The 21958-nt window shown below is 39.0% G+C and overlaps 2 protein-coding genes across 6 annotated transcripts in view; both read left to right on the forward strand.

Annotated features, from left to right (window-relative positions):
- The first annotated feature begins 7624 nt into the window (after positions 1–7624).
- Positions 7625–14748, forward strand: LOC137953656 (pentatricopeptide repeat-containing protein At1g26460, mitochondrial-like). 2 transcript variants are annotated; one of them, XR_011112402.1, is made up of 7 exons: positions 7625–8363; positions 8836–9058; positions 9152–9628; positions 12079–12285; positions 12367–12504; positions 12583–12898; positions 14275–14748. XR_011112402.1 is itself a non-coding variant. In XM_068801112.1 (7 exons), exons 1-6 carry the CDS (start codon positions 7741–7743, stop codon positions 12766–12768), a joined length of 1854 nt encoding a protein of 617 aa, XP_068657213.1. In that variant the 5' UTR covers positions 7625–7740; the 3' UTR covers positions 12769–12770; positions 14275–14748. The 2 variants fall into 2 exon arrangements, 1 of the variants encoding a protein (XP_068657213.1); XM_068801112.1 differs by having other exon boundaries at positions 12583–12770.
- A 1228-nt stretch (positions 14749–15976) lies between these two features.
- The window catches only part of LOC137953405 (uncharacterized), a 28182-nt gene continuing 22200 nt past the window's right edge, over positions 15977–21958 (forward strand). Inside the window, exons 1-8 of one of the 4 annotated variants that reach the window (XM_068800793.1) lie at positions 15977–16079; positions 16792–16939; positions 17010–17070; positions 17191–18703; positions 18785–18816; positions 19620–19752; positions 21452–21549; positions 21778–21822. In XM_068800793.1, the coding sequence (XP_068656894.1) occupies positions 16797–16939; positions 17010–17070; positions 17191–18703; positions 18785–18816; positions 19620–19752; positions 21452–21549; positions 21778–21822 (2025 nt within the window). In that variant the 5' untranslated portion in view covers positions 15977–16079; positions 16792–16796. Of the gene's footprint in view, positions 16080–16235; positions 16254–16341; positions 16407–16791; positions 16940–17009; positions 17071–17190; positions 18704–18784; positions 18817–19619; positions 19753–21451; positions 21550–21777; positions 21823–21958 lie in introns of those variants that run through there. The other 3 variants (XM_068800791.1, XM_068800795.1, XM_068800794.1) reach the window with 3 other exon arrangements.

Consider the following 21958-nt stretch of genomic DNA (forward strand, 5'->3'; position numbering starts at 1 on the left):
GGATTTTCCATTCAAAAGGGTGCGCTCGGTGGACTGAATTGAGTGGCCGATATGACTTCTGTACAAGTTTTTTTGTGGTCACTCCCATGCCCCATATTTGTCACAGCCCTGCTTGTGTTCCGTGGTCCGATGTAACTTCTTATTCTTGCCTACCATGGGCCTTTCATCTAAAATAAGTGGTGACCAGGTTTTTAGTTAGTTACGTGAAATACATGGATGGGCATCTAATTGCAGACGCTAATCAACAATTTTTGGGCATGTAATTGTAGCTAATAATCAACAATTTTTACCCTTCTTGTAGTTAATAATCAACATTTTTTACCCTTCTCAATGATAAGAAAATATCCTTCATACGTCTTGATCATTGTATTTCTTCATCCGTTTTGTTGTTTTATGCAAGAACGCAAGGCAAGATTCATACATTCCTTCCATCTTTTGGTGAGCTGCAAGGCTTTTGGGCTCCTCCTAGACTTGTTTGACAGAATACTATGAGACATTAGCGGTTGTTATTTGGATGCCAACTTGAATTGGGCTACATCAAGTAGTTTTGACCATTTATTTTGATTAATATTTACAAAATACCATAAATACTCCTCCAAAATGACATTGATCCACTCTATTTGCCCATTGGTTTGAGGATGGAAACTTGTAGAAAATTTAAGGGTAGTTCCAAGAATTTTGAAGAGTTCGGTCTAAAACTTAGCCGTGAATTGAGAATCTCGACCACTTACAATTGTTATCGGCACTCTCCAATGTTTCACCACATTGTCCATGAAAGTTTTTGTTGTCTCCTACGTCGTCCACTCACCTGATACAGCCACTGACATATCGTACTTAGAAAAGCACTCCACCACTACCGAACTAGGACTTTCTACTTTTTTGAGTCCAGAAATAAAGTCCATAAAATCAAACTCCCACGATTTTTTTGGAATAGGTAGGGGCTTGAGCAAACCCCTTGGTTCCTACCTTTCCACCTTATGTTGCTGGCAAATAAGACAAGTACAAACATACTCTTCCTCATCTTGCTCCATTTCAGGCCAATAGTAGTTGCCTTTCAATAAAGCAAGTTTTCGCTTTTATCCCGAATGTCTAATCCATTTGGTGTCATGAAATTCCGACAGCAACTCAACATTGAAGACCATTGTGTTTGGGAACAAAAAGTCGTCCCCCTTTGTACACAAGATGCCCTCATTCAATCAAAACTAACGCGTACCTCCAAGTGTGGCAGCCTCCACCAAATTGTGAGCTTGTTAGTCTTGCCAAAGACCCACCTTGATGCGATCGATAAATGTTGTATGAACCTGGTTGAGAGAAGCAAAAACTTTGAGTTTAAGTATAGCCAATTCAGCTTTGCGGCCTAATGTGTCAATTACATTGTTATTCACACTGGTTTGAACTTGAGCAGCATGTCGAATTCCGCTATGAAATCTTGTCACCGAGCTTGCTTTGGACTAAACTTCTTTTGCCTGAGGAAGTAGCTCGATGCTATGTTGTCCGTCTTCACAACGAACCGCAACTCCAACAAATAGTAGCGTCAAGTGCATGAACAATGCACTATGACCATCATCTCCTGTTCTTGAATGGTAAAGCACTGCTCCATCTCGTTAACTTTCAACTCTCAAAAGTGATCAGATTTATGTCCTATTCTAAAACACCACCAATTGCAAAGTGAGAGACATCAATAGCTACCTCAAAAGGCTTACTAAAATCAACAAGTTAAAGGATTGGCTCATGGAGCACCGCATTTTTTAGGGACTCGTACACTTCTTGGTATTTGGTCAACCAATGTTATTGTTGATTCTTCTTCAAACGACCCGTCAAGGGAACCACTAAGGCTGAAAATCCCTTAATGAATCTCCAATAGTAGTTCACGAGCCCAAGGAAGCTTCACAACTCTGATACTTTGGTTGGAAAACGCTATTGAACAATTGCTTGCATCTTCATCCTCCTCCGATCCAATGTCCCAAAAAGGGCACCTCTGATAGGGCAAATGACTATTTATCTTTGACAAAAAAAAAGTTATTTTACAATAGCTCAAATACCTTCCACAAGTGATGCGTATGCTCCTCCATGTCCCTACTATATACCACAATGTCGTCCAAATAGATGTCTACAAATTGATCCAGAAAAGGCTAGAAGAGTTTTGTTGATAAGAGTACCAAAAGTAATTGGTGCATTCATCAAGCCAAATGACATGATTAGAAACTTGAATGAACCAAATCTCGTTACACATGTGGTCTTTTTCTCATCTCCTTTGGCTATTCAAACTTGATAGTAACCTAACCTCAAGTCAAGCTTACTAAAAACATGAGCATGATGGAGTTGATCAAACAAATCCGCAATGAGAGGAATCAAATACTTGTTCTTTATTGTCACCTTGTTAAGCGCCCGATAGTCGATGCATAGCCTCATACTCCCATCCTTCTTCTTTTGGAAAAGTACAATTGTGCTGAATGGATATTTGGAAGGTTGGATGAACCCAACTTCAAGCAACTCCACAAGTTGTTTTCGAAGCTCTTCCAATTCTTTTGGTGCCATGTGGTAGGGTGTTTTGGCTGATGGTTTAATACCCTATTCAAGCTAGATCATGTGATCAACCTCCCTCTATGGAGACAACTTCTTTGGCAATTCCTCTAACATTGAGTCCTTGAACTCCGTTAAGAATTTTTCAATGTTGGTTGACACAGATTGAATCTCAAACCATTGGTCATTTCTTGTCAAAGAAACAAGAAAGGTAAACCCTCCCCGCCTAAGTCCTTTCTTAAGTTGGAGAGCTTAAAGCATTACAACTTTTCCCTTTACACAATCCCCATTCTTTGATATCATACAAGGCCCAACTTCATCCATAACCCCTACAACTCCCAAAAAGGGAATTACGTAATGTCTTGCAATTACAAAGAAAGTCCACACACAAAATTATATTGAAATCATCAATGTGAACAAAAATAAAACCGAGAAAGCCAACTTACTTTCTGATGCCAATTAGAGTGTGTTTTATCACGCCAAGTACCGCCTTGGCCATTGAATACCTTCATACGACTATCATCAAACTCCCATCGTAGGTTTAATCATTTCGCTTCTACCACCGAAACAAAATTGTGGGTAGCTTCGGTATCAACCATAGCTTTTGCTATAATATCATTAAGCAAAAAATCTAAATAGTGGAGTTATTATTTAGATTTTGTCGATGGCTTTGTAGTCTTCTCGATTTAGGCTTGAATGGAGTTAAGTAACATCATTGAACTCATTCTAGGTTTATTTCTTGGTTGCTCAATGGCTTCATCCGTTTTGATGGCATTTTTTTTTTTTTTTTGGGGGGGGAGATAATCCCGCTCCATATGATCTCCATCACAAACAAAACATTTAATTTTTTTAGAAGTACTTTTGTCCGCACGGTTCTTCTTCTTCTCTCTATTTTTGGAGTTCAGATTCTCATTCTTGGAATTCCAATTCCATGATTGCTTCTTCTTGTACCCATTCTTGTCAACTTTTGTGGATTTGGAGGTATTTTCGTCGGATTTTGTCTCAAAATCCGTTAGCTTTTCTGCTGTGGCTAGTGCTGTAGCAAACGTCTTATAATTCCGACGCCTCAATCCTTGCTCGGGCCATGGACGAAGTCCAACAAAAAAACAATTGATCTTCATCGGTCATATTAGGAATACTTAGCATCAAAGAAGTAAACGATTGGATGTACCCACAATAGTTCCATTTTATCGTAACTCCCGTATTTCCTTTCATGCTAAGTAATAGACATCTTCAGAAAACAAGTGGCACTTCAATTTGTACTTGTAATCTTCCCAAGTGTCCGCTGAGTTTGTACCATCCTCAACATCACCCATTCTCCTCTTCCACAATAAAATATCATCATCAACAAGAAACATAGAAGTGGTACTAACCTTTACTTCTTAGTTTGAGAGTTTAGAAGCTTTGAAGTATTATTCCACTTGCCACAAGAATTTTTCGATCACCTTCGGATTGCATACGCCATTGTACGGTTTTGGTTTAGGCACTTTGATCTTCATCGTCGAAAGAACGCTTCTCCATTTAGAAAGCTCCTTCGAGAATCATCATTCTCTTCCGCATCTCTTCTAGTTCTAACCACATCTCGTCAAGGTTGTTGTTTGCGTCCGCTTTTAGCATGACAACGCTACTATAACATCATCTTCTAGCCCTTGAATTGCCTCAAGGCTATGTTGTCGGATGTTCACTGCTTCTTGAATCCTCTCCACCCAACTCGAGCATTAGAATTCACCTTCTTGAGCCTAGATTCAAAAGAGTTTTTCTTCTTACCTTGGAATAATTCTAACATCGCATCTGAGGAAGCCATGACTGAAATGATTCTACTTTGATACCAGTTGTCATGCTATTATTTCGGGCTATGATTCGGCATGCAGCCTAGCTTACTTTAAGTGAAAAGTAGGCTAGTAAACCTTCATTTCAAGGGGAAATCAAACCAAAAGGAAGAGAAAGGAGCTATGGTAGAAATTAGTTATTCTTTGCACAGATTTTAAGATAAATACATCAAGTTTACAAAGTTTATTTAAAGGCGAATCAAGGATAAGCTACCCTTATCCCCTATAATATTTGAGCTAATGAAAATTTGCCACATAAGCAAGGTAAATCCCATCTTATTCAAATTAAAATGGGTCAAATTCCATGTGCCCTTATTTGTCTTAAACTACCCTATTTCAATGCCATTTGGGTAGGAGAGACTCAAATTTTGAATTCGAGTCAAAACTACCACTCAGCCAGCCAGCTGTTGCATGACCCGTGCGCCTCACCCATGCTTGGCGCTCTGCTGCTTGATGCTGGCCACTTGTGCGCATGGGCTTGGGCTGCAACAACAACTTGCATGAGCCCAAGCGCCTCAACTAATGCACCCATGCACCTCAACTGTTGCTGCCTTCGTTGTTTCGTGCCAGGTTCACATTTTTTGGCCCTATGTAGGGGTGGCATCAAGCCGAGTTGAGCCTGAACCTGCCTATGTTTGAGCTGAGTTTGATTTAAATATTTCGAGCTCGAGCTCGAGCTTCAACATTCATTTAATTTTTTTGGAAAAATACAAGTTTTGAGTTCGTGCTCCAACATACATTTAAAATTTTCAAAATATACATGTCAAATAAATTGTATATTAAATTATACATACATTTTACATAAAATTGGGAATGACCTCTACTTAAAATTAGGCATAAGGGTGACATCGAATCCAACTAAATTCGAACCTTGCTCAAGCCGAGTTTGATTTAAATATTTTGAATTTGAGCTCGACCGACCCATGGGGAGAGAAATTATTTCTCCCTATCTCTGCTTCTGCTTGTTCTGGTTTTTCGCCGAGATGAGGAACGACGCCTAGGGAACTAGTGGCGCCGGTGAGGAACTTTCGTCGGGGATAACGGCGGCGACGGAAACAAAAAGAGACAGCAGACGAAGGGCAAGAAATCGAGCGGCGGCGACAGAAAGGCAGAAGGCGGCCGACAAGGCAGCTGTCAACGACGATAGAGACAGCCACAGCAACGATCGGAGGGGCTCGACGGTGACGAGGGTAGGAAGAATTTTTCTCCGTCGCTCTCGCTCGGCGCTTCAGTCTCCACTCCCTCGAATCCCGCACCATCTCGTTAAATTAATGAGTTGGCTTGCGAGCTTTCGAGCCGAACCTTGATTCGGTCGAGCTCGGCTCGTTAATTTAAATGAGCCGATCCCGGATCTCGAACTCGGATCGAGATTCAGGTATACCGAATCGAACCAAGTCGGAATCGAGTCGAGCGCTAGCCGGCTTGATTCGAAGCCACCCCTACTTGTGAGGGTGTTGTTGACACCATATGGTCTTTTTGAGGGCTTGGAGTTGCTATACCAATTTGCGAAGTCCCTTTTTATGATAACTCCCATACACCCATATTGGCCCAACTGTGCATGTGTCCATTCGTGGTACTTCCAACCTTGTATCCTTGCAACAAATATTTGTTCTACCCAAGACAAAACAATAGAATACAAATTATTATTTTTCTTCACGAGCAATTTTAATAATAAAATTTATAACATGATCGACAAACTACTTTGAAGACAACGGTTTTTAATGTTTTGCTTGCTCATATTGATGTTGGGCAACTAACTAAGAAACTAAAACTTACAAAAAGAAAAAAACACTAAATCTCATATTCTCAATTTGAAAAAAAAATCCTCATGCATTGCCACAAAAGAAGAGTAACCAACCAATTCATCAATTTAGTGTGCTATCATGACTATTTAACACATCTATTTTTGGACATTACCGTGGATAAATTAGACAGATAAATAAGATGCTTGTAGACTCTCTGGCAGGGGTGGCATGGAGTCGAGCCAAACTCGAACCTATATATGTTCAAGTGTGGCTTGATCTGAATATTTCGAACTCGAGCTCAGCCTTGAACCTAAAATTGGAACCTCGAGCCGGGTTCGAACTCCAACCTATGTTTATAACTTTGTATAAAATACATCAACCTTCTTCTCTTTTCCCTCTCCTTTTTTATTTTCTCTCCAATTTATCTTCTATTTCATTCTTCACATTTTCAATTACCAGATTCCAGAGTTACATACAAGGTCTGCCAAGGAAGCATAAGAAATTTGAAAAATTAAAATAAAAGGGTTATTCTTTCTCTTTTATCAACTTACTTTGAAGTTGTCCATTTGTCCTTGACCAACATTCTTCATAAGTCATCCCTCCCTTGGATCAATATTCTCAAGTCATGATTTTGTGCATTGGCTGCTTCATTGCAGCTAAGAGACAATAACTCTATCACAACCGGCCTCTATCCAAGCAAGCTGATAAATATAGAACAAAGACATACATTTCCAATAAGAAATACTACAATTTATTGAAGTGAGAGATAAAATAGTGAATGTTGATGAATACATGGAATCTTTGGCACAATGGCCAGATGAAAGGTTTTCCAAGTCTTGGATCCAAGTTTCATGGTTACTAATGTGAAAAACAAATACACAACAAGTAGCACATTGAAGCAAATTGCATTCCAAGGAGATGGATTGGCCTTCATACATTGCTCCAAACTAAATATTTTGACAAGTACCAAGGCCAAAGTTCTTTGAGGTAGAGCACAAGCCCTCTTTCCCCTCACCACAGGAGGCTCCACTCTCCCACCAATGTGCAATATGAAGGATCGAATGACCATAGGTTCTAATGTCTTTAGTTTGTAAGGAAGGAGTTGGAGAGGATTGGGCTTCCCCTCAGGCGTCGCTTTCCTTTAGGAACCCCATGGAAAAGAAAAGAAAATAAGAATTGATCATTATTATTATAAAAAATAGTTAATAAAAATAAAATTTGATCATTATCTCATTTTCACTAACTATTTTTTAGGAATAATAATGGTCAATTCTTATTTTTTATTTTTATTTTATTTTTGGAATAATATGAATTTTTATTTATATTTTTTATTAAAAAAATTGTTTCCAAAAAATTGAACAGGTTATATTCTTAAGGGGCTGGGTCACGGAGAGAGTCCGTTCTAAAGCATTGGTCCCGCTGGGTCCCATGCAGCAGTCCAATGAGGACGCAGATGACGGACGCTCGTGTACAGTAGAGGAAACCCTCCTCCGGCTCTATGCTACGTCCGGATCTCTCAAGCCTCAACCCTAAGCACCTGCATTTGCCTTTCGTCTCTCTTATCCCTGCAAGACCTTGCCACAGAATGAAATGAGTGCCAAAATCCTAAACTAGCTGAGTGAGAGAGCTCGCGTGTCGCATCTATGGCGACGAGAATGTTGATTCTCTCCAAGACCCATCCCCTTTTCAAGACTCTCGCTCAGACAAGCCTCAACTCGCTGCGCCATGTCTCCACATTTCCATTCCTCACACAAGAGCCTCAACTCGAAGACCCGCCTCCGACGCCCCTCCCTCCCAACCCTTCTTCAGGGAGCCCTCTCTATCAAGAAAACTGGAGGAATCCTTATGCCACTAACCCCGATCTCAACTCCTTGCTCTCTCAGTCGCTCGTGCCCTTGGGTATCGCGCAGCCAGCTGCGCCTTCTCCTAGAATCCAGGCTCTGTCCCAGACCCTTGACGTCGAAAGCCTCATGAATGTCTTTGCTGATTGGATGACGTCCCAGAGATGGGCTGATTTGAAGCAGCTGTTCGAGTTCTGGATCAGATCGTTGGACAAGAACGGGAAGCCCAACAAGCCGGATGTTAATCTGTACAATCATTACCTGAGGGCGAATTTGATGATGGGCGCCACGGCGGGGGAGTTGCTGGATTTGGTTGCTCAGATGGAGGACTACGACTTTTCTCCAAATACCGCGTCATATAATTTGGTTCTGAAGGCCATGTATCTGGCCGACGAGAGTGGAGCTGCTCAGAAACTACTGGACAGGTAAGAAGATGATATTGCGTCAGTGTTAACTGTGTGTAACGCATGCCCGGATTATTTCATCTCTCAACTGTGACATAGATTCGTTCCGTGCCTGCAACTTTTAAACTCAAATAGGATGAATTTAATTGGTCTCTTCACTAAATGCCACTGGCAGGGCTTCCTTTTTCTTGTTGTTGTTATATTTGAGTAACCGTATTTCGTGTAAAAGTACAAAATAAATAATGACTGGCATTGTTCTGAAGACTCTGAACGTCATTGATGGGTAATTTTTTCATTCCCCGTTATTTTTTTTTTTTTTTTTTTTTTTTTTTGTCTTTGGATCAGTTTCCTCAGTTTTACTTTGAAGACTTAATCTGTTATATAAATTGCTTGAGTTCTGAAGTCAGTCGTTCTCCGTCTAATTTACTCAGACATTTTATGCAAGAATATGCCGTTTTACCTCTGTGATGAATCTTTCGTTGATTGACATCAGGATGCTGCGGACTGGAAAAGATTCTTTGCCGGATGATGAATCATATGACCTGGTTATCGGCTTGCTTTTTAAAACAAATGACATAGATTCTGCTCTGAAATACTTAGATCTGACCTTGAAATCAGGTTATATGGTCTCCATGAGGATCTTCTCCGATTGTGTTCGAACTTGTGTGAATGCTGGGAGGTTGGATACCTTGGCCTCAATCATTGAGAGATGCAAGGTAATAAATCTTCTTAGTAGTTGGCTTATCCCATCTTATGTTCTTAAAAGTTACCATAGTCTAAGTCCAGTGCACCGTTCACCCCCCCTGCAGGCAATGGATCAAAACAAAGCCTTGTGCCCAAGCTGGAATTTGTGTAACTACATTGCTGATGTGGCACTTTTAGCTGATCATAGCAAATTGGCATTCTATGCGTTGGAGTTTCTAGCTAGGTGGATAGCTCGTGGTGAGAATGCCAAACCACCTGTTCTTCTCTCGTTAGATGAGGGTTTGGTTGTGTCAGCATTTGGGACTGCTGCGAGGACCTATGACAGCAAACTTGTTGATGCTTCATGGGCAATTCTTCAGCGCTCATTGCGCCAAAAGAGGGTGCCAATTCCTGAATCATATTTGGGAAAGATATGCTCCTATGCATCATTGGGGAACTTGCAAAGGGCCTTCAGTACTTTGCATGACTTTGAAACTGCATATAGGAATTTGGCTGAAAAGGATGAATTATTTTCTCCCTTCACTTCTCTGTACCCATTAGTTGTTGCTTGCACCAAGGAAGGCTTCACAACATTGGACTCGGTATGTCTAATTTGCTTCTTTTTTTATAAAAGTATTTCCCCCCTCAAGCAGATGTCAGATACTTGGGCAGTGGGTATGGTTAAGATTGTCAGTATTGCATGCATTGTGTAATGGGCCAAGTAAACTTGGTACTTGAACTGCTTAGCTAGATTTCAAATTCTGACCAGTTATTTTTGAAAATTAGATGCATATTGCATGTGGACATTCCATATTAGATTTTGGCATATGTTTTTTACCCTGATAATTGTGATTGGTTGTCTTGTAAAGACCAAGGTTTTCCAACCTAGATTCGGGAACCAACTTGGGCACCTGAAACCCTGGGTCAGGTCACCTAGATCAGGACTCATGAGTCCACTAGCTGGACAAATATAAGGGTCGAGTTTGACACCCGAATTTTCCTGCCCCTTCCTGAATCTGAGTCAATGGGGTTAAGTTGCGAGTAACTCGGCGAGTCAGAGGACCCTGGTCAAGATAACATAGATTCCACTGTCTAATAGGAGATTTTCTGCTTACCTTCTGCGTTTGCATCCAGAACTGTTTGAAGCATTTGTTGGTTGTTTTATAATTTTACTATTTCTTGGTCTATATTCCTGATATAGTTTATTGAAATGTGCAATTTCTGACTCCTTGGTAGCAGAAGCTTATTGTGGAAACCTAAGAAAAATCTAGATATGAGGGAATGTAATGAGAACTCTTTGGAAACAAAAAAAGATATTCATACAAAAGTTTTTGTTTATTTTCTTGAATGCTGATATCTCTCTCTCTCTCACACGCACACGCACACGCACACGCACACGCACACACACACACACACACATTTTACCACTAGTGAGACTTGAATTCAAGACCTTACGCTTGTAAACCCCCATCGCCCTACCTCCCCAGTGATTTTTGAGCCAAAGGCCTAAGTTGCAAAAGTTTTTGTTTATCATCATTCTTTTTTTATTTTTTTGAAACATGATTTCAATATTACTTAGGTATGTTAAGAATAAAAGATATTCAATTGTTGCTTAAAATATAAGATAAAAAAAAAGTCATCATTCATGGCGTTTTCCAGGTCATGTTGTGATCTGGTTTATGGTTGCTCCTTCATTCTCCTGTCAGATTCACTAACACCATCACTATGTTCCTGGTTTCAAGTCTACAAAATAGATGAATTTCCAAAAAGAGATAAATTATGTTAAATTGTTTAATGCCAGCGAAATGATGACTGCACTTATCAAAGTAGCTAAATTTAATAGGGGATTTGAAACACATTATGTGAATAATATTTAAACCATAATAAGACACAATAATTGAGAATTAAATTTAATAATATTCTCAAACATTTTAGTGCAGAAAAAAATAGTGATAAATAATATAAAATTAAAAAGTATTATAAGAATTGGAAAGCAACTAAGCATATCTTGAAACCACACACTGTATCCCAAACTTTGGTGACACTTAAACTCAAATCAATTATGGACCGTTCTCATTTGGGCATCAACTTTCAACTACCATATTAAATGCTAGGTACGTTCCATATGTATTTAGTTGTATAATTGCAAACTGAAAATTTGGAGGATGCCAAACTAGCAATGGTACTAAATATTTAGAATAAATGGAGGACTGATGTAGTATTATATAGAGTGTCAGGTAAGAGTTTATAGCTGTGTCACAGTGGAAACGAGTCTCTCACAGTGTATAGCATTAGATAGATTTTATAAGCTCGACTTTTGAAATTTTTGAGCGGGCTTTCTTTCCTCTTTGCGGTGACACTTCTCACCTATCTAAGTTTTTGTTAGAACAAAAACTTTTCTAATTTCACGTATATACATCATTTTCACTAAGACACTAACTAAGCCCAGTCAGAATATGAAGAGAGTGGGGCGGGTATACGATGATTTTATCATCGTTCACATTTGTGGCCTAGCAGTGAGTAACTCACTTCATCTTTCTTCCTTTCCTTTTTTTTAGTAACACTTCATTTTGCTTTTGAAACAAGTTTGAGCTCTGTCAGTGGGCCCTCCCTTTACATTAATTTACACATGGAGAAAATCCTAGTGTTCAAGTTTGGTGTATATCAGAAGTATTGCATGGTATGCACGGATATGATAAGAGTTTCTCTGTCAACAAGCTTTGGCATGGAAATTTATCAGCTTATTGGTCTCTTCATAGCTTAGAATACAGAGATGCATATTTGTTCCTCCTATATCCCATCATCATCTGTCCCTCACCCATGTTAACACAACGAGAAGAAAATGAAAAAAATCTTGTACTGATATTGGAACAAGAACAACCTCTTATGATCGTTTTCCTGTAGATTCATGATATACAGCTTTTGTGTATTACTATGTTCTTTTTTCTATTAGAATAAATGTGCTTGCATCTATATTTGTTCTTTCTTGAGATTTTGAGAACACTTTTTCTTCCCACTAATTTTTGGTATTTTCCTGCCAAAAATTTCTCAGGTATATTACCAGTTGGAGAATTTGAGTCACACAGATCCTCCTTATAAATCTGTTGCTGCTCTTAATTGTGTGATATTGGGTTGTGCAAATATATGGGACATCGATCGTGCCTACCAGACCTTTGAGGCCATCAGCAACACTTTTGGCCTGGCCCCTAATACTCATTCATACAATGCCCTCATGAAGGCATTTGGGAGGCTAAAAAAGGTGAACATGGCTAATTTCTTAAGCAAATTATAAGATTTTCCTTTGTGCTTTTATACTTATATGGTTGAATTGCCTTGATAGACTTTTGAAGCTTCAAGGGTTTTCGAGCATATGACAAGCTTAGGTGTAAAGCCAAATGCAATGTCATATTCACTACTTGTTGATGCACACCTTGCCAACAAGGATGCAAAGGCTGCTCTATCAGTGATTGACGACATGGTATAGGAGCTCTGTTTGACCACCATTTTCTATGAGGACTACGGTACTCAATTTTGACCCTTCCATTTTTTTGGACAGGTACAAGCTGGATTGACTCCCTCCAAAGAAACCCTAAAAAAGGTTAGGAGGCGATGCTCCCGAGAAAGTGATGGTGACAGTGATAAACGGTTGCAGTCCTTAGCTGGACAGTTCAACTACCGAATGGGAGGTGAAAAACGCAGAGAAATGCTTTTCCAGCTTGAGTACCGCACAGATTACCCTTAGAGGTATTCGTAATCTTATTGTTGACAAATCAAATCAATTATGGACTCCTGCTGCTCTATTGATCTGCTTGTACAAAATAAAGAAGAAGGCCGACCGGCTGTGGCAACATCCTCCCAAGACAGAGTCTAAGGTGCATGAATGTTCAATTAATTGAAGTGCACAGTGTTTGCATACTGTCCAGGTTAGACAAGATATGAAACATATTGGTCCAAGTTTAGCCTAAAGGCAAGGTTGGGGTTTAAAAATGAAATTAAGGTTGAGACAAATTTAGCCAAAGACAAAGCACCTAATTTGGAAGTGGAGGATGTTCTAACTCTTTTTATTGAACCTGACCTGGTCACCAACCTGGTAAGGTGCTTTGTCTGGTCAAACCCAGTTCAACCGGATTGACCTCTGGTTGAATTGGCTTTGATGTCATCAAGCATCATAATTATTCTAAAACCATTGAAAAAAATATAATAGGAGACTTGCATGAGGATGGCAACGGAGCCCCACTTACCTCCTTTCTTTCTGAAGGTGGGGGATAGGCCCCTGCCATCCCCTCTACCATGTGAAAGTGCACAAGGAGACGGGGCCCCACCCTTCCCTTTTTTGTGTGCCTTCAAGGGAGGGCCCACTCCCTCGCCTGGTTCTTTGTTGTGGAGAAAAGAATTCCCATCTGCAAATTTGAACTGCCTAAATGGGTCAGGTCTGCTGCTGGTTCACCGATTGGACAGCCAAACCTGGTCAACCAGGTTTAGGCCCACTTCCGGGTCATTTAGTGTTCTTACTGATGGAGGGATCTGGTCTGGTTGAGCCCAGTTAATCAGCTTATCCAGCCTGGTATAATACTGGTTCTAACAATTTAATCTGAAATTAAATTAAAACTCACGAATGGAATTTCTGAAACACAGTAGCTGGGTCATTTTCACTTTCTTTCTTCTGAGACATTTACTGGTTTTATGCTTGTATATTATCCACTGAATTTGTAGGATCATTGAGTTTGATTTGACTTTTCTTGCAAATATGAAGTGTATATATGGAAAATAAAGATTATGAGAGTTAAGAAAGTGCATAACCTATTGAAATTGAGTGAAAGTTTATTTTTGAGATCCTTTTTTCTATAGAATGTGCAATTCTGTATTAGGGTGGTTTTCCTTTTTTATCCTACACAAAGGTTGAGATATCATGCCAAGAAGTGAAATCAAAACCTTTCTGTGAGTTATTTCATTCTAGCGGTTAGGCTTAAAAGAGAGAAACTTGGTGTAATGAATCTGCTTTCTACTCTCTGCATTTAGTTTATTTCTTGTCCTATTTTCTAGAGAACGATTTTTCTAGCAATCTATCCTACATACTGATAGCCTTATAAACTGCTTGAAAGTCTTGTGCTACATGGATATTATATTGGCTGGCCTGTCGTTTAACAACTAGAATCTTTCTCAATTTTTCACTTTCATTGCTTAAACTTGTTTGATTGTAGTATCTGCCTCTGTGGGTCATCTGACAGCAGATTGATCTCAATTGCAGGGTACCATCGAGTTGTTTACTAATGGGAGAATTTTTATGTTTTTACGGAGTCTCTGTGCTGCATGTTGTTTCTTCAAAGCAACCAACACTTCCCATTTAAACCTTCTCTAGCATCGTTGCTGCTTGTAAATTTTACATAATTGTAGTCAATTTTGGCATGTGTTTAGGTGGGAAATTTAGATTTATTTTTTCGTTTTCTTTTTAGTTTTTACCTTACTGTAGTTTCAGTTTCAGTGTTTCCTTACTTTTCAAGTTGGTATCTTGTTTCATTAAAGTGAAGCAATGTTGGTTGCTTATGCGGGAGATGAGCCATGTTTAGGTGTCTAAAGTGTAGGATGTTGATATAAATATTGGACTCGTCCAGAACGATGTCCACAATCAAAGTGTTGCTCACAAATTTCTTTAGTTAATAATTCTTACAACGATGTTATTCAATTTTTGTGGAAAAAATTGTTACCGAAATGCTTAATGGCATGGATGGGATGGCAGTTGATTTATGGTGATGATTGACTAGTTCTTTGCTGATTCGTGATATGCAAAGTACCTGAGTGTGGGTCTATGAGATTTGGGAAGAAAATAAAAGAGAAAGAGGAGAAAAGGAGACCTAAGAGAAGAGTGGCTTTGTTGCTTCTGAAAAGCAAATTCAAGAAAAACAGACATTTTCTAAGTGTACCCTTTTAAATACTTTAAAATCTTCTTACCAATTTCTAAATATAGTTTTTGAGGATTTTTCATGAATTGGATCACAAATCCCACAACAAATGAGATATTTGGCTTAGTAATTGTAGTATAAATCAATTTATCTACCAAACATAGGTATTGAGTTTTATCAGCTTCCGTGGGGGCGGTTTAGTACCTAATAAACCTTACTCATGTAGAATATCTAATATATATTTTTTCTGAAAAAGAACAATAGTCTCGTTTACAATAATAACTTGAATTCTTATGAAGTACTTGAGAGAGCCCAAATCATTTGTTTAAAAATGTGTGGTTAAATATTATTTAACTTTTGTAATATCATCAATGTCAATGTCATATATATAGACAACCAAAACCACCTTCAGGAAACAGGGAAAAAAGTAATTTGTGCGGAGAAATAAGGTTGATGCACGCATGAGTCACAAATACATACACGTGGCGGGATAGGGTTGTAATGACAAATATCAGAGGTAAAGTCGAAGTTGCCGGGACGAAATTATTCGGGTTACTCTAGGGTCGGATTTTATAATCAAATCCGGGTTTTCTGAGATTCGACCCAACCCAATCCGTGACCACCATGGAAATGCCCACGTAAGCTCCTCTCTTTAGCGTGCTTTTCAGATTTCACCCTTTTATTTATGGCCTTTTCGTAGAGCTTTTCGCTGCAGGAAGATTCACGCTCGTGAGTCGTGAATGCCTGCATGTAGGGTCCGTGATCGGTGGATCAGACTCGAAATCCCCTGATAATTCTAATCCTTGGACCAAATTGCCCACGTTCTTTCTTTTAAATCCTCTTTTCTGTCACCGGCCGAATCCCAAACACATCATCCATTACGTATTCCAATGATACTCGTGGACAAAACTGCCTCCATAGAACACTTTTCTGCGACCTGGCTTTGTGGGGAAGGGCATTTTTGGAACGTGAATTAAAAACAAGAAAACGGTAAAACTACAGATCAAGATTTGAGCCTCTTTCGCCGCGCCTCCTGTCTGTGGCCCGGGAACATATGCGATGGGTTGAGTTATTCGAATCCGTAAACGATAGTTGAAAGTGGAATCGAAGGATCTTCCGGCCTGAATTCAGCTTCTTTTGTTTATAGCCTCAGGTTAGTTTGAATGGAATAGTTGCTGCTTTTATTTCTGAATTGCTGATCAATGACAGTTTTTCTTTTCTCCTTAGATTCAGTAATTTTCATGTTATAGCCTATTTTGCAGATTTTGATTGCTTCTTGCCTCTCTTGTCTTCTGAGTTGATAGTAAGGCTGACTTTGTTATGAACAGTGAGCACCGAGATATTTTTCATTTTCAGAGTGAATGGCTACATCTCTCGATAAATGCATCTAAAAGAGCGCTTCCGTTCTGTTTTATAGATTTTCAGTGCTTTTGTTTCGGTTGGGTAGGTTAATGTTGCTGATGTTGACCTGTTATAAACAGTGAGCACCGAGATTTTTTGCATTTTCAGAGTGAATGGCTACATCTCTCGTCAAATGCATCTAAAATAGCGCTTCGATTTTTTTTATAGCTTTCCTGTACTTCAGCTTCGGTTGGATTCCAACCAACGACTATATATTTGTCCCATGCGGGTCAATCAATCTGTGTTGGGGTTATTTTTTCCTATTAATTTGGATACTATGCGTCTATCATGTTGCGTTCATTCGTCTGTAGGAAATATGACCAATGAAGACGTTCACTTGACATTGTCAATTTTATTGATGAACTCTGTCGGTCCTTGATAAGTCAATGTATTCATCACTAGTGCAACATTTTTGTTCAAGCTTCAAAGCCTCGTTCAATAATCAATGCTTTATTTTTGGGCAGGAACTATGAGTGTTGTTGGCTGGAACGATGTACCACTGAGGTGTATTCCGCATCAATCCCGTTTTACAGGCAGAAATGGGCACCGTGGTTCAACTGTTTGTTTTAGATGGCATCACCTGGGTTCTAGATATACTTACTACAATAAGAGGCAGGTTCAAGCATGCATTCCCCCTCTTGCTTGTCGAAGTTCCATATTTGACCTGATATGACTCGTGCAGGCTACGTTCATCCTTACATCATGGGTGTGGAATCTACAGATTATCTGCACATGCTGGCCAGGTAACACTAGACATCCATATTATAACATATTTCTAATTTAGCTTGTTTTCAAATGTAGACAATGCCTGGTCTTAACAGTCTTCTAATACAAATAGTAAGGCAAACTTTAAACTGCAACAGGGAGACTCTGGGGATACTTTCATAGAGACTGTTGAAGAAGATGATGGTTTTTCATCAGGAAATACTGATGTTTTGGAGATGACTCGTGATGAACTTGCAGCTGCAAGAAATGTGTTGGCTGAGACTAGAGCTAGACAACTACAAATTGAGAATGAAAGGGATCATTTGATTGAAGAGTTGGCCCGTGTGAAAGCAAAACAGCAAGATTACATAGCCACCATAAAGCATGACAAGGAACTTGCAATTGCAGAACTGGAGGCTGCAAAAAATATGTTCAATCACCGGCTAGAAGAATCAATTGAAGAGAAATTTGCCTTGGAATCAAAATTGGTTCTTGCTAAACAGGATGCTGTAGACCTTGCAGTCCAAGTGGAGAAGCTTGCAGAGCTTGCTTTCCAACAAGCCACATCTCACATATTAGAAGATGCCCGCATGAGAATCTCAGCTGCAGAAACTTCTGCTGCTGAGGCAGCTTTTCAAATTGAAGAACAAATAAGAAACACTACAGAAGGCACTCTCATGTCTATAGTTGAACAATCAAAAGTTGCAATAACTAAGGCTTTAGAGGTAGCAGAGAAAGCAAGTGAGCATGCAAGAAAAACTACAGCTGCTCCCCAGGATGGGACAGACTTATTTGATGAGTTCTCTGCTCTGCAAACTGACAACATCAAACTAAAGAATAGTGTTAGCAATTTAGAATCTGAACTGTTGCTGGCAAGAGGTGAAATTGATAGATTGAAGTCAGAGTTAGAACAGGCTATGATGCAAGCAAAGACATCTGATCTTCGTGCAGCTGCAGCAGAAAGAGCATTTTTTGAATTTCAGGAATTAGCACAGAAAAAGTCAGAACAGATGGAGGAGGAAACCAAAGCATTCTTGGAGAAAGTGAAGAAGGAAACTGCAAAAAAGGAGAAGGCTGCTCACAAGGCTTTCAAGGCTGAATTGGAGGACATCATGGCTGCTGTTGATGCAGTCAAGGAAACTGCACGCTTGAAAGATGAAGCCTACATGAGAAGATGTGCTGCTCTTCACAGGTCTTTAAATGCTTCTGAAGCTGCTTCAAAGATCTGGAGGCAGAGAGCAGAAATGGCTGAATCTCTTTTGCAAAGTGACAGATTGCTTGGAGAAGGGGATGAAGAAGCAAGTCATTTAGTAAATGGTGGGAGAATAGATCTTTTGACGGATGAAGATTCTCAAAAGTGGAAACTGCTTGCTGATGGACCTCGAAGAGAAATACCTGAATGGATGGCTCGGAGAATTAGAAGTATTTTTCCCAAATTTCCACCTAAAAAGCTTGATGTGTCTGAAGCTTTCTCAGTAAATTCAGTAGCTTTAGAGTTGCCTAAGCCAGATGAAGTGTGGTCTATTGCTCAAGAAAAGCCTAAGGAGGGGGATACGCTTGTTGAGCATGTCATAGAGAGGGAGATCATTGAGAAGAAACGGAAGTCACTAGAACGTGTTTTGCAGCGTAGAACTATACAATGGCAGAGAACTCCAGAACAAACAAAATTAGGTTAGTGCTGTCTTCTTTAATGTGTATTTTCAAAGCTTGATTGATGAACAAATACCTAAGTGGCTTTTGACTTTGTTGCAGAACCTGGCACTGGCACGGGACGTGAGATCGTGGTTAGTATTCCTCTTAACAAATTTTAGGGTTATAAATGAGGATAATGCTTATTCCTGATAAGTTTAGACAGCAAGTGATTTATAATTTGTGTGACTTTTCCCTACTCAACAATTTATTTGGCAATATTCAAAAAATGTGTTGCATGTAGTGATCACTCTGATGGGCCCTGTCCAGATCTTAGCATTTTCAGAGAGGTACATGTATAATTCCTGTTAGAAAATACATCCAGGGGTACTTTGGTCGTTTTACTCTCCAGTGGTATTTTGGTTATTTCACCACTTCTGTGGTTGAATTTCTTTATGTAATCTTGTTCTGCATGTTATTTATGTCAGTAACAAAATTTTCATGTACATATGATATATAGTTAGGGAGATATAAGGAGAATAAGGTTTATTAAATGTATAGGGGTGTTTCTGTAATTATCAGCCCAAAACAGTGTTTTAAGAGATCTGTCGTGCACGACCCCCAACAAGCCTTCTCTGGCTCTTCTCAAAATCTCTCTCTTCTTTATCTTTTTCTCTAATTTTCTCCTCTTCCTTCACCAAAATCTTCACTTTTACAATTCCCTAATGCTTGATTAATCTTATTCTAAAAAAAATGTTAGTAGAAGTTTTGTGGCCTTCTGTGGATCCCTTTACTGCATAAAACTCTCAAATCTGTTAATACTTTTTCAACTAATCCCTGCTGCATCTTCTCTAATAATTTTTCTATTTAATCCTTTAAACTCTTGAAATTCCATCTTCAAATGCTAAGTTTACCTGCATAGTTTCATAAATATGCTCTAACTTCCCCTGATGTGAAGTTTCAAGGTTTCAATTGGGAAAGCTGGAGAAGGAGATGGTACACTGAGTTAACTCCAAAAGCTGCAGATCTGTCGAAGAGTGGAATAACTGCTGTATGGTTTCCACCACCAACAGAGTCTGTTGCCCCTCAAGGTTTGTTCGACAATCTCCTAGTGTCCTTTTCTTTTCATTATCCAAACTTCTTGTAATCTGTAGCTTGTACTCTTTCAATTAAGATCTGATAGAGATAGCCCCAATTCTTGACTGGAAAGGACACCAAACGCCTCTGCCCCCCCCCCCCCCCCCCCCCCCCCCCCCCCCCCCCCCCCCATCTCTATCTATCCAAGGGATGGAAGGGCAGAGCTTTTGGTTTTTCATGATGCCAAAGAGTTGAACAATGAAAATAGATGGCGAGTGCCTGATCTAATTGATCGGGTCATGTAGGAACAAGGTTCATGTATTGGTTTCAGACCTGGTAAAAAGGACATACATTTCTTAGCGACTGCAGGTTCGGTGAATGAAAGAGGATAGTGTTTAATTTATGAATATGCATGTGAAAGATAAAGGTGTGGCTGATGGTCTTTGGCAACGAAGAGTGTCCCGAAACAAACTTGATGATAAATAAACTTTTGCTTAATCAGTTATAGCCTGACTATTGGATGAAAATCCCTAACCACACCAGAATAAATGTTGATCTTGAAGATTTATTTCTAAAATGGTAAATAAATGCGATGTAGAGTTCAACTCTAGAGAATTACGTATGTGATGTGGCCATTTGCCTCTGTTCACTAAGGGTTTGGATGAACCGAAATACACTTAACTCACTTGAATTTGTTAAAATAGGAAATGGTACATATGTGAAGTTTGCTAGTTGTCATACAAACCCAATCTCTAGCAGCCATCTTTTTGGTACTTTTTTATGGAGTATGGTGGAAAAAGATGGTTTGTGGAGTTAGAGAGGAATTGACGTGGGTAAAGTATTTGATAGAAATGGATTGGTGTGTTTACAGTGGTGGATAATTGGCGGTGAAACAGCTCTATATGGGGAACTTCCATATATCAAGTATATTACACCCATGTTGAAGTTTTTTTGAGAAGGGAAAGGAATCATTGTGGCAAGTGTACAGTTGCTTTTATTGTAAAAAACTGAAGGTTGAAAACTATCGAAGTTGGATCCAAATTTATCCCAAGTGGCCAGCCAAAGATAACAAAACTTTTCCGAATTAATAAGTAGAGGATTATTTTTTCTTTTTGACTTTATATAAGATTATTCCTATTAATACTCCATCTCATGTCCAAATCTAAATTAAATGATAACACGATAACAAGTCTAGTCAAAGATAACAAATTTATCCCAAATGGCTAGCCAAAGATAACAAGACTTTTCCAAATTAATAACTAGAGGAATATTTTTTATTTTTGACTTTATATAAGATTATTCCTATTAATACTCCGTCTCTTGTCCAAGTCTAAATTAAATGATAAAGGGCTTAAGATGTGGATAACATAAAGTGTCTACATGCTAAACTAGGCAAACCACTAGGCCCAACATAATAAATGCTTTGCTCTAATACCATATTAAAGTTGGGCCCAAATCCATCCTGAAATGATTATTAGGTTGGGCGGCTTTTTCTCAACTAATAACCTTAGATTTTTCCTGACTTTAACTTATGTGAGACTATGCCCACAGGATTTTTACCATCTTTGTTGAACTTTGATTTTTATTTGGGGTGCATGGTAGCCACTTTTTTAATATAAAATGTGGACTACTTCTTTTTGTAACATCTTTCTTTCCTTTGGTTGCACTATTCCATATAATAATCAACTCACTCAAACCTTTTCTGTTATGTAGGTTATATGCCTTCCGATCTATACAACTTGAACTCTGCTTATGGTTCTGAGGATGAACTTAAACATTGTATCGAGGAAATGCATGCTCAAGATCTTCTGGTATTTTGTGAACTTCACTTGACATTCATTATCCCTCCTCTTTTTTTTTGTCTTTCAACAAAACGTTCTTTATCTCTTTTTCCTTTTCTTTTTTATTTCTTTTTTTGCACAAAAACTGCAAGAAGTTGATTGTCTGGACACTAAAAAGTAAAAGCATCCTGTTCAGCTTGCATTTTAGGACCTCTAAAATTATCTTTCTCTGTCTACATTTGTTGTATAAATGTGCAGGCCTTGGGAGATGTTGTTTTAAATCATCGATGTGCACAAAAGCAGGTTCGCCCCTTTAATCTTTGACCAAATGTACCATGGATGTGTTTGATGACATTGTGTGTACAAAGTTCAAATTTTATGGATGGTCCTCATTTTGCTTGTTAAACATCTTTCCTGAGCATTCATGTCAACTATATTC

The sequence above is a fragment of the Aristolochia californica genome, unplaced genomic scaffold (assembly GCF_029961685.1).
Source record: "Aristolochia californica isolate CCGP_79_NKW_82.1479 unplaced genomic scaffold, dmAriCali1.0.hap1 SCAF_16, whole genome shotgun sequence".
Taxonomy (NCBI): domain Eukaryota; kingdom Viridiplantae; phylum Streptophyta; class Magnoliopsida; order Piperales; family Aristolochiaceae; genus Aristolochia; species Aristolochia californica.